The sequence below is a fragment of the Mercenaria mercenaria genome, chromosome 17 (assembly GCF_021730395.1).
Source record: "Mercenaria mercenaria strain notata chromosome 17, MADL_Memer_1, whole genome shotgun sequence".
NCBI classification, from domain to species: Eukaryota; Metazoa; Mollusca; class Bivalvia; order Venerida; family Veneridae; genus Mercenaria; species Mercenaria mercenaria.
Window position 1 is genome coordinate 16,643,238 of NC_069377.1, and position 13,744 is coordinate 16,656,981.

General features: G+C 34.2%; 1 protein-coding gene across 2 annotated transcripts in view; it reads left to right on the forward strand.

Annotated features, from left to right (window-relative positions):
* Positions 1 to 13,744, forward strand: part of LOC123536970 (uncharacterized) — a 46,013-nt gene that overhangs the window by 15,904 nt on the left and 16,365 nt on the right. For both annotated transcript variants that reach the window (XM_045320496.2, XM_045320497.2), the window contains exon 5: positions 1,206 to 1,362. In XM_045320496.2, the coding sequence (XP_045176431.2) occupies positions 1,206 to 1,362 (157 nt within the window). The remainder of the gene's footprint in view (positions 1 to 1,205; positions 1,363 to 13,744) is intronic.

Below are 13,744 nucleotides of genomic sequence, written 5' to 3' on the forward strand. Positions count from 1 at the left end.
TACTTTTGCAAATTGTATACTTTAATATTAGTCTTTCACCGTTATACCGTTTACTGTTTGATTCAACCGTAACACAGGTTAGCGTCTCAAGGATTACGGTGGTGTTGGGGGTTACCACATCGGGACTTGAACCCGCAATCTAGGCAGTCGGCACCTTATCAGTTATACAGTTAAACGGAGGATTTCTGGTGATATCCAACAAGTTAACTGCGTTTGTAACAGAGTTGCAATGACATAAGTGGACGGAAGGATGACGGTCGGACGGACAACATGAGTAAATAAATTAATTAACTCTTCGACTTATACAGAGAAAAATAATAGATAATAGCTTACATTTTCTTACTGCCATTCATCTTGATCGGTCTGCACGTGTACTTCTTGTGCGAAATTGTGAAGTATGTACATTAATATCAAGTATAAGTTTTGCATCATTACTTATAAGTATTAATTGATAAATTATAAGCCGTAACTCATAATTATCGTACCAGCGCCTCCGTATAGAAAACACCATGTAAATTTTTTCCCAACGATAAATTCAGTTTCTAACGTTACTGCAGCATCAAGATATATCAACAAATCCTAAGGCGCACTGCAGCACTCATTTTCAAAATATCGACATAAATGCGGTATGGCTTATTGCTGTATAAGGATCAGTGTGTTGTAACACAGCACTGTTAGCTCTCATAATATTTGACAGCAAATAGGTTTTGATGTAAAATAATTCAAAATATGCAGCAATGTACGGACAAAATGATAATTGGCAAATTTTGAAAAAATCAGGACCTATAAATTATTTGGCCACACGATTGAAAATACGTTAAACTATACCTACAAAAAGTTTTACTTAGATAGAGCTACGCTGTGGAACTTTTTCTATACGCGAAAATCAACGGTCTTCAAAATGTGATTTTCCCATAGAATTGAAAAGAGGACCAATACATTCAAATCGGTCTAACAATAAATCAAGGAAACGACCCTCTCTTTTATTGGGTGAAAAATATGGCTTAATAAAAGTCTGCATTGCAGAAAAGTATTTGTTTCAGACGGCATGTAGAACTACCGTAAATTTCGTCCTTTTTGAGTTTCCCAGAAAGGTGTGTAATATGAATTATATGGATAACCTAATAATAGAGACACATCTTGTTATGGACAAGGAGAATCAATCTCATGGTTTTACCCACTAGTTATAATTGCGTATATTTCAGAATTATATCGACGAAAGGGAGAGAAATATGATGGTTATCAAGGAACAGTTTGTGGCAGAGTTAGAGGAACAAGGCAAGACGTTGAAGCAGCTGGTGGAAGAAATGATGTCGCACCATGAACTGCAGAAAGAAGGCGAAGAGTATTGTAAGACTAAAGGTATTTAACACTTTCATCATAATAATATGTTGACAAAAATATCTTTTGAACCCTGTGTTGATTTTATGATAATCAGATTGCTATTGTAAAAAAGAAATATAAAAATATTGAAACATCTTTTGTGAACTTTAATTTAGCAAAGATAAATTACGACATTGTTATTCAACAAGAGCTGTCCGTAAGACAGCCAAGCTCGACTATTCGAAATATTGACCCAGAAGCAGGAAAATATTACCCAAAAAAGTTAAATATCAAAAGAGTTTTAAGTTCAAAAGGGGGAATAATTTGACCAAAATGCATATCAGTTATGGGACTTGCTGCTATCAACTAGTTTTATAACCCCGAAGGCACATGAGAAGTTTCAATTCAATATCTGCATTAGTTTTGGAGATAGTAACTTGCATGTAAAACTTTAACCAGAATTTTCAAAGTCCAAAAGGGGGCATAATTTGCCCAAAATACATGCCAGAGTTTTGGGACTTGATCCAGTGAGGTTAGTAATTGATCTAGAAAAAGAAAAAATAAGTTTCAAATCTATATGCCTTTTAGTAATAGCTGTATGTACTTGCACGCAAAACTTCAACCAGAATTTTCTAAGCCAAAAGGGGGCATAATTTGGCCAAAATGAAAGTCAGAGTTATGGGACTTGATCCTATCAACTAGTTTTATAACCCGAAGACACATGTGAAGTTTCAAATCAATATCTGCATTATTTTTGGAGATAATAACTTGCATGTAAAAACTTTAACCAAATTTTCTAAGTCTAAAAGGGGGCATAATTTGCTCAAAAAACATGTCAGAGTTATGGGACTTGACCCAGTGAGGTTGGTAATTGATCTAGAAAAAGAAAAAATAAGTTTTAAATCTATATGCCTTTTAGAAATAGTTGTATGTACTTGCACGCAAAACTTTAACCAGAATTTTCTAAGTCCAAAAGGGGGCATAATTTGGCCAAAATGAAAGTCAGAGTTATGGGACTTGCTGCTATCAACTAGTTTTATAACACCGAAGACACATGTGAAGTTTCAAATCAATATCTGCATTAGTTTTGGAGATAGTAACTTGCATGTAAAACTTTAACCAAAATTTTCTAAGTCTAAAAGGGGGCATAATTTGCTCAAATAACATGTCAGAGTTATGGGACTTGACCCAGTGAGGTTGGTAATTGATCTAGAAAAAGAAAAAATAAGTTTTAAATCTATATGCCTTTTAGAAATAGTTGTATGTACTTGCACGCAAAACTTTAACCAGAATTTTCTAAGTCCAAAAGGGGGCATAATTTGGCCAAAATGAAAGTCAGAGTTATGGGACTTGCTGCTATCAACTAGTTTTATAACCCCGAAGACACATGTGAAGTTTCAAATCAATATCTGCATTAGTTTTGGAGATAGTAACTTGCATGTAAAACTTTAACCAAAATTTTCTAAGTCCAAAAGGGGGCATAATTTGCTCAAAATACATGTCAGAGTTATGGGACTTGACCCAGAGAGGTTGGTAATTGACCTAGAAAAAGAAGAAATAAGTTTCAAAGCTATATGCCTTTCACTGATGGCTGTATGTACTTGCATGCAAAAACTTAACCAAGGTGTGACGCCGACGCCGACGCCGACGCCGACGCCAGGGTGAGTAGAATAGCTAGACTATTCTTCGAATAGTCGAGCTAAAAAGTAAGTTATCAAATAAAACGAATTAGCCTGTAGATATTCTATAAACAAAATGTCAATGTGTGTTATTATTTAAAATCAGCTAGGTGTTTTCATGACTCTAAGCAGGTACTGAGGTAGCTATGACCATGACTCCTCTACATTAATCAGTTTGCAATTTCAGCAGGTCGTTACAGATACAACTATACTGAACCACCAAAGAGCTAGCCTGCCAAATAGTTTAAAATTACTGAAAGTACATTTCTTAAATTTATATTAACATATCAAAATTTCGATAGTATTAAAGTACGCCAAAATATAATTTTATTTTTTTATTACCAAAACCCGTTTTTAAAGTCACAAAAATACACATGAAAGAATGAAAATTTACAATTTTTAGAAATAAGGAAGTGTAGATTTTGATTTTTTATTATGAAAAGTTTTAATTTCTCACAAATTAAATGTTCTTTTACGATAGGGCATGACAACGCCATTATTTTGTTTTTGTTGTCATTTTTTCCCTCATAACGTTTTTCGCTAGTTTGTAAATGATGTTTTAGCGTATTTTTGTAACTTTTCAAAGATGGGTTGAAATTGTAAAATGAGCGATTCAATTTATATGTAATAAAATAATTTGATTTTTTTTAATTCACGGTATAAACTTATCAACAGCATAAGACTAAATTTTGAATTGCACGTTTGAAATAATTTTTAAATTATTGGCCAACGAACTAATGGCGGGTTAGTTGTTTTGTTCAGTATTTGTCTGCCTTTATCTTATGTACATATTTCTTATTTATAGAATATCCATGTTTTATTTTGAAAATCTAATATTCAGGTAATTTTTATATTAACCTAGTCTTATTTCAAGCTACTATGTATATCCATATATAATTATATATATTAGTTTTTAGCAATTAGTTTTGTTCAGTTTGCGGGGCTGCAACTCCCGGCTGTTATCATCACTATATTTACCTAGCATGTACTTTATTGCAAAATGTGTTTTTCATAGATGTTCCATACACAGCAAGACGAGTTTCAAGAATTTTGATCTTTTTTTATATTTATTAGTTGATACTGATGTTGGCCTTTTCGAAAATACTGTTGGAAAATACTAGCAAGTATATTCAAATATAAAATGTATTCATGCCCACTGGTACAAGATCAGAAAGAAAATGCCACTGTACATGTACCTTACCCCAAGGCTACTAGGTTTTCTAAAAGTACCATGGTCATGAACAGGAAATATATATACCCATTTCAATTGCACATTTATTACCAGAAACACGCATTTCGGTAATTTATGTAAGGTTTAAAACATTGTCATGACGTCACTCCTTTGTTCTCGCTGTACTGTATTTTTAATATTGAACTGCTTTCAATGGGACTTAGTTCAGTATTTTCCACGTGGAGTCCAATATTATTTTAATATTGGACTGTGTATTTAATATTGGACTGCACGAGGAAAACGATTTATATACAAAATCAATGTCTTCGTGTAGTCCAATATTTATCAATACATGTAGCGTAATTCCATATAGAAATATTGTAATCAAATGAAAGCAGTCCAATAAAATAACACAGTACTGATAATAAAAGGGAAAATTAATATCAAAATTAAATTTTCTGTATAGATCTAGATGCAAAATTTTAAAAATAGCATTATACATATGTATTCTGCATGCGTCAACGTAGTCTTACTCCTTAAACGACGTTTCCCTAGAGCAATAATTTCTTCCAGTTTTAAAAATTGTGCAAGAATTTATTGCTCTCTATTGAAAAAGCAGTTTTATAAGACCAATCATGATACCGTAAAATCATTTAATTTCGTGGGCATGAAATTTCGTGGTTTTGGTCAAAACGGCAATTTTCGTGGGGATATGAATTCGTGGATTTCAACTTTTAAACATAAAATGAATGGGAATTTTACTTGTTCTTTGGGATTAAATTTCGTGGAATGACTCAACCACGAAATCCACGAAAATTGGTCCCCAACGAATATTAATGATTTCACAGTAGTTCTTTTAGGCCGTACTGTCAATAGCCTTTATGATTTTGTTAAGTTTAAATGAAATGTCATCAATACTTTTCAAGTAATGCTCCAGAAAAAGCCTTATTTTGTATAATAAAGGGAGATAATCCAACAGCTAGGTAAGGTAGAGCTATGGTTCTTTGACACTGCTCTTTGATTGCTCTATGATTATGTGAAATTTTAATAAAATGCCGTTAATACCTTTTAAGCTATACAACGGACGGACGGGCGGACGGACGGAAAGACGCACAAAGTGTCAAGCAAAGTGCTCGCCCTTCGGGAAGCATAAAAATAATAGTAATAATAATTTGCGATATACGAAAATTAGGTGAAGCATTGCATCATCGTATATATGGCTCATATTTTGTTATGTCACATTCCACATTTCCCGTATTTATCCGTTCATCTGTACATAGAAAAAACTAAACAAATGCTTACACGTTAATGTTCATGTAAACCCCTGAAAATGATATGAGCCGCGCCGTGGGAAAACGAACAGAGTGCGTTTGCGACCAGCATGGATCAAGATTAGCCTGCGCACCCACGTAGTCTGGGCAGGATTCATACTGTTCGATAACAGTTTGTCTAATGGCATTAGGCTTTGAAAGCGAACAGCATGGATCCTGGCCAGACTGCGCAGGCTGGTCGCAAAACCAATATGTTGGTTTTCTTATGGTGCAGCTCATAGATTTGTTGGGTATTGACAGTTACAGTTTATGTTTATTTAAGTATTACATCCGTATTGAAAAAAAACTGTAAAAAAAAAAAGGATGTTCATTTAAAAAAAATGAACGTTTATTGCACCCTACGTAGAATAAATTGCCTTTATGCAAGCTCCGTAGCATTAGCTCCATATAACCAAGGTATATATCTTACACTCACTTTATGAGCTCTGTTTGATGATGTAGTAAATCAAATCAAAACCCAACACGTATCTTTGATTGAAATCTGTCATTTAATATCTAAATGACGAATTTGAAAACACAATTAACAATAAATGGTTCTGTTACAGCATCATACATAATATGTGATAGGTGACTAATTTTATCAAGAAAAGACAAATATTAACAGTTGATATGCATCATCAAAGGTGGGGATCTAACCTTTATGCCAATAAGCAATGAATGATAGTCTTACATCTAGGAAAATACTAAAATACATATCCATTAATTAACAATGATCAGTATAATATTATGTTGAATGTCAGTCTTATAGTCAAAAAGTAATGGCACAATAACTAGCATAATAATAATAGCACACTGAATGTCAGCCTTACAGTTAAAAGTAATGATATCAATATATTTATATTTACATGTGAAGTATCAATACAGCATTTATAAATGTATGTTGAATGCCATGCTAACAATTAAGAAGTATGAGAAATATCTATTATAACAATGACTATCATATGTTGAACATCATTTTTACAATGAAACTGTAATGACATATCTATCAAGACAACAAAAATTGACTGACACATGCTGAACTATCTACAACTATAGGTATACTGAGCATACCAGGGATGGAAGGGAGGGTTCGAAGTTGTTGATAATTTGCGCGTAAGCTTTTCGTGCTCCGCAATTGAATAATATTAAAACCCGTACCGTCCCGTACTTGCATAAATATATTTATTTTTCAATAAATCTGTATTTATGCAAGCTCCGTAGCATTAGCTCCATATAACCAAGGTATATATCTTACACTCACTTTATGAGCTCTGTTTGATGATGTAGTAAATCAAATCAAAACCCAACACGTATCTTTGATTGAAATCTGTCATTTAATATCTAAATGACGAATTTGAAAACACAATTAACAATAAATGATTCTGTTACAGCATCATACATAATATGTGATAGGTGACTAATTTTATCAAGAAAAGACAAATATTAACAGTTGATATGCATCATCAAAGGTGGGGATCTAACCTTTATGCCACATATTGCAAAAACATAATAAATGAATTTCATTTATTAAGTTATTAGCAATAACCCCATCCGAAGAAAGTGAGTGTATCATTTATTTATCAACAGCTTACTACTGTGTTGTGTTACACCCTCTAACATGCAGAAATTGTAGAAAATGGTATATTTAACATGACAAAATACAGGTGAGCAAATCTTAGCACCATCACTCAAGCAAAGTATCAGTAACTCATAAAAACATGCAAAATTGCCTATACTATTAAACTTCATGTAACATGATAAAATAAGTGCGAGAGACCCATGACCCCATCGCACCATTAGCAATAAGAATTATAAACATAAAAAAACTAAATATTTACTTGATAACAATCATCCACCCCAACAAATATGTATAATTTCTAAAATCCAATACTGATATTTGTCTTAAGAGGATAACAGAAGAATACTTGTTAACGTGTTACACTCTCTAACATGCAGAAATTGTAGAAAATGGTACATGTATATTTGACATGACAAAATAGAGATAAGAATCCCTTGGCACCATCACACAAGCAATATATTAGAAAACTGCCTATTAATAAACTTTATGTACATGTAAAATGATAACTTAAGTGCGAGAGACCCATGACCCCATCGCACCATTAGCAATAAGAATTACAATATAAGAAAACTAGATATTAACTTGATAAAAATAATCCACCCCAAACAAAGGTGTATGATTTTTAAAATCCAATACTGATATTTGTATTAAGAGGATAACTGAAGAATACTTGTTGAAGTGTTACATCACGGGTATGAAACGTTGCCTGCGGCACAAAATGTGCCGCACTGAAATGAAGGCATCGCGCTTCCGACGGCGCAGGCATTGCGCAGGATGTTTACAAAAATAACGAGCACGGTGAGTAAAATTGAATGTTTTTGGTTATTGTCTTGTTACAGTAAACACTTTTTAGAAATCGGGGAATGCAGCGGGATGTAGTAATGTCTTGCCGACAAATCCATGCCCAGTTTGTGAAGAAATATGTAATATTGTTATTTTGCGCGTGTTTTTCATCGGATACAGTAACGAGAAAATTACAAAAGCAGTGAATATTCCGAGTCATTTCACATCCTGCAGAAAAAAGGAATGATGTATTTCTGTAGTATATTATAAAAAGACATGATATCTGATCGATTGAGATAAAATACATGTCAAGGAAAAGGCATATCCCCTCGTTCTGCCGATTTTTCAGTCCAGTGCCGCAGGCATCTCGATGGTGCCGCAGGCATCGCGAGGGGCGCAGTCATCTTGAATACTATTTGTAGTCAGTAGTATGTGTAATTTCGACCACCTAACATGTATTAAAGTACAAAAAAATCAATAATAATGTTGTTCCTTCAGTTATTGTGTAAGACAAATCTTCTTAACCCGAACTTTGTAATATTAATAGCTATTTTAAGAAGTTTGCAGTATTTTTTCTCGCTGTTTTGGGGAATGGGGCCAGGTCGCTTCCAGTTGAGAAAATCACGTCATTTTATATCGAACTGGGATTATTTTCTCCTAAAATAACAATATTCAATTACCAATCATTACCATTAGTAACAATCATTGATGCTTACTTCAAAGCAAGGTATGAAAACCAGCATTGGAGTACAAAAACTGTCATAAATTTTGTCATTTTTCAGCCAATTTTGATGTTTTTGTTTCAGCATCAAGTATTGTTGTTTTTATTTTCTTTACAGTTTTGGCGTACTATTTTGATTAGCGATGAGCTGAGTTCCCCCACCCTATCAAAAAAGAAAGAAAAACGGAAAAAAAAATGGCAAAAAAATCATTGTTTTGGCTTTCCGAAGAAAAGGAACGAAACAAGACAAAAAAAAAACGTAAAAACATGAAACTTCCCTTAAAACGATACTGTTCACAAATTTTATGTGGAAAAGAAGCAAATTATGAAGTTATCGAATGTTAAGTGTCTTGTTAATTTTATATTTTCAGATGGATGTGCATTCAGTGTATATTAAAAGGGAAAATAAAATGATTTAGAACTCCTTATGGTCAGACGTAAACTTTATGTGTACAATCAGTGCACAGACCTAAATCATATTTGAACGACAAAGAGTGAGTAAAGTACGTTAATATTTTTGTAGAATTTCAGAAATAATTAAAACAAGTTAAGCCCCTTTTTGGACAAATTTTTCGAAAGATCTCAACTTCATTGGTTCTTTTCCACACAAAACTTGGGAACAGTAGTTTTAAATATTCTTCGTTCGTATTTAAATATCTTGACCTAACAGTGAATTTGGTGCTGATGTACTGTTACAGAAAAACATGGCGCGAGATGAGCCAAAGAAGTTTCATGTTTTTACGATTTTTTGTTTGTTTTGCGTTCCTTTTTTTTTTGAACGCTGGAACGCAGTAACAGCGATTCTCACCAATTACTTATTTCTTTTTTTTTTTTTTTTTTTTTTTTTTTTTTTTTTGGGGGGGGGGGGGGGGGGTGGGGGGTGAGGGATTCAGCTCACCGCTTATAAAAAAAGTACGCCCGAACTGTAAAGAAAAAACACTCGATGCTGAAACAAAAGCAAAAAAATTGCTTGAAAAATGACAAAATTTATGACAGTTTGTGTGCTCCAATGTTGGTTTTCATACCTTGCTTTGAACTAAGTATCAATAATTGTTACTAATGGAAATGTTTGGTAATTGAATATTGTTATTTTAGGAGAAATAATCCCAGTTCGATATAAAATGACGTGATTTTCTCAACTGAAAGGGATCTAACCCCATCCCACAAACAGCGAGGAAAAATATTGCAAACTTCTCAAAATAGCTATTAATATTACAAAGTTCGGGTTCAGAAAATTTTGTCTTACACAATAACTGGAGGAACAACATTGTTATTGATTTTTTTATTGTACTTTAATACATGTTAGTTGGTCGAAATTACACGTACTACTGACTACGATAGTATTCAAGATGACTGCGCCTCTCGCGATGCCTGCGGCACCATCGAGATGCCTGCGGCACTGGAGTGAAAAGTCGGCAGAACGAGGGGTTATGCCCTTTTCTTGACATATATTTTATCTCAATCGATCAGATGTCATGTCTTTTTATAATATACTACAGAAATACATCATTCCTTTTTCTGCAGGATGTGAAATGACTCGGAATATGCACTGCTTTTGTAATTTTCACGTTACTGTATCCGATGAAAAACACGCGCAAAATAACAATATTACATATTTCTTCACAAACTGGGCATGGATTTGTCGGCAAGACATAACTACATCCCGCTGCATTCCCCGATTTCTAAAAAGTGTTTACTGTAACAAGACAATAACCAAAAACATTCAATTTTACTCACCGTGCTCGTTATTTTTGTAAACATCCTGCGCAATGCCTGCGCCGTCGGAAGCGCGATGCCTTCATTTCAGTGCGGCACATTATGTGCCGCAGGCAACGTTTCATACCCGTGTACATCCTCTAACATGCAGAAATTGTAGACAATGGTACAAGTATATTTAACATGACAAAATAGAGGCGAGCATCCCTTGGCACCGTCATACAAGCAAAATATCAGTAACTTATGAAAACATGCAAAATTGCCTACTAATAAACTTTGTGTACATGTAACATGATAACATAAGTGCGAGAGACCCATGTCCCCATCGCACCATTAGCAATAAGAATTACAAACATAAGAAAACTAGATATTAACTTGACAAAAATAATCCACCCCAAACAAAGGTGTATTACTTCTAAAATCCAATACTGATATTTGTCTTAAGAGGATAACTGAATAATACTTGTTAACATGATAATCACAAGGTGAGAGACCCTTGACCCCATCACATTTGTGACCATGATGTACCTGTATGATTGGAGCTTGGACCCCATCTAATTTTTCTCCCATAGGAATGCGAATATACTTTTTATAAGCGTTTGAAAACCACCTGCCAAAAGGTCGATTTTTTTTTTCTGAAACTCCCCATAAACCTCTTTGCAATGCCGCACCAATGCGGAAACTATGACCTTTGTAAAATTCATTACTATACCCTAACCGAGTGAGTGACATTTGAAGCTTGGTGCAAAAAAAAATATATATATATATATCTTGTCACTGGATGATTATCAAAAACGGAAATAGTGGGCCAGGTGGAGTGTTACTTAATGTATAATACGAGTACAATGCATGCAATGGGCACATACCTAATTCATAGTGACAACATATATGCAGTTTATGGGTCTTGCCTTGACTACAATTATAGCTTTTCAGAACCAAGTCAAAGCTATTTGGTTCGATTGAATGTTATATATACATGTTCTACTACTATAATATACGAGTCGGGAGAGGAAGAAGTAAATTCTCCAACTCGAAGGAAAACATGAAAGGTCAATAAATAAATGGCTGTTAGCAGTATAAGTAGAAATTGCGAATTGCAAACTACGTCCATTGACCGTATTATGTTATGCAACTGGCAAACGTGTGTCTGTTTTAGGAACTAAATCATGATAACCTTGCAATGTTTTTAAAATGTGTGTCTTAAAACAAAAAGTTATATCTCAAACATTGTAGAACTAATCTTTTGACCAGGCCTATAATACTTAGGTCCTGAGATGTTTGTTTATTTACCAAGCCTACAACTGAATTGGAATGATTTTAAATGCATTTTGGACATAAATTTTGACAGAAACGCGCCAGGTCCAATAGTTTTCACAAGTTCTACTACATCATCAATATTTTGATATTGAGCAAAACACAATTCTGATGGGATTCCAGCCTTAACAGATTGACCTTCTGGAAATGATAAATAATGTATTCCACGAAATTCACTGGGTTCTTGATTTGGTACTAAACCCAGAGTTGAGGTCATAAAGTTGCTGAAAGGTGGTTCATTCAAAGGACCCGGAACACGACCCGCATCAATTTCAACAGTGATTTTATGCCCTCTAAATTTTCAGTCGCAGATTTTAAATTCCCAGGAAATTTATTAGAATGAGTACCTGTAAAAAGGTATTTTAAAGCCCTTGTGAAGCCATTCATCAAATATTCAGTTAATTTCAAGTCTCACCTTGGAGCCAGTATCGTAGGTTATCAGAATTAATTGGTGTAACAATATGAAAAGTAGCCTTATTTAAGACTGCAGGCACCATGCATAGGGTTACGTTATCAGTTCTTTGACTTGAAATTTGATTGCACCTTTTAAAAAACACACAATTCGTCCATGAGGACCGGGGCACTTTTGGCATCTGTGCTGAAAGATGCACGATTTTCTGGCACTAGACCCGTTGTTAAAATCAAAGCACGGGTTGTTTTAGTGGGATCTTGCGCCAAGGAAAGACTGTTTTTGTTTTGGCTTAATTAACCCCATGACCAGTGCCTGCGTGTATAACTGGGTATCGATTTCCCCATATGAAATCGAAGCCAATCTTGCTTCTTATAAGAGACTAAATTGTCTATCGTGAAAATGGCAGCGGAATCCCCCGATTGCTTTGCAAGTTTACGAACTATGTCGCAATGTTTCATTAAAGTAGCAGCAGATGTTGGGTGTCTGTCTGTGTAAACACTTGTAAAAATATGAAATGTATTAAACCCTTGATCCATCATTTTTATACTGGTCGACGATTTAAAACTTTTTTGAACGAGAGTTTCCCACTGCCATTTCGACTAAATGATACTGATAATCACCTTTATTTTATATGGAATCTAACTCCACAAACTGATCTGATACAATCTTAGCTTTGATTTTTTCATCAATACCAAGAAAAAGTGGATGCAAAATGTGGCAGAATTTTGATTCATAACTGAAGCTGGCAAAGTTGGTGTTGAAGCAGATGTTGAAGTGCTTTGTGTGGATTCCAAAGGTATCTGTTCTTTTCCGAAGTTTTGGTTCTGAATAGTCAGGCGGTAGTACCTTCAAGTCGAGATATTTTAAAACCTACGACATACCTCGTGTGACAGCAGGAACAACATTTGATATAATTGTGTTCAAGTCTTTTTCTGATAAATTGGATGTGTTAGCTTCTAAAACCTGCTCAATTTGGTTTGTTCTTCGTTTGGTTTAGCTGCTTCCCCAGCTGCAGCAGCCTTCGCTGTCTTGGTGGCATATGAAATAGAAAACCATATACGAGAACATGTAAAGATCAACTTCCACGAGAAACACTGTATTAACAACAATCTCTTCTTATAACATGTTACAAGTGTATGGCAGTCCTCCTGTGTTTAACCATACAGTAAAAATAATCTATCGACTAAATAAAGTAGTCCATATGACTACATATAGTCCATTTGACTATACGAAGAAGTCCATCTGACTATACAAAGTAGTCCATGTGACTACACTATAGTCCATTTGACTACATCCATACGGACATAATATCTGAGTAACATAGACTTAGTAGCCCATTTGACTCCATGCAGCCCAGTTGACTACATAAATGTAGACAGCTGTCAAGTACAATCATTTTTTGTTGTCCATTTGACAACTTGCGGTGTATTTGACTACAGATTATTTGTCTGTAACCATTATTTATATAGTGCAACAGAATATAAGAAAATAAAGACAATGTGTCTGGATTTTATAATTCTAGTAGACCATTTAACTACATTTAAACTAATCGGCCACAAACGTATAAACAAATACAGAAATCTGTTTACACTTTATAATTTCATTAGTCCAGTTACTTACATTTAGTCTTTTACTACAAACGGGCAGAAAATTTGTGATATACAAGATCTGCCATGTTCATAAGCCTGCAGAAAGTCTTGTTTATCTAACTGAAATGGTTCTATCATATATGACAG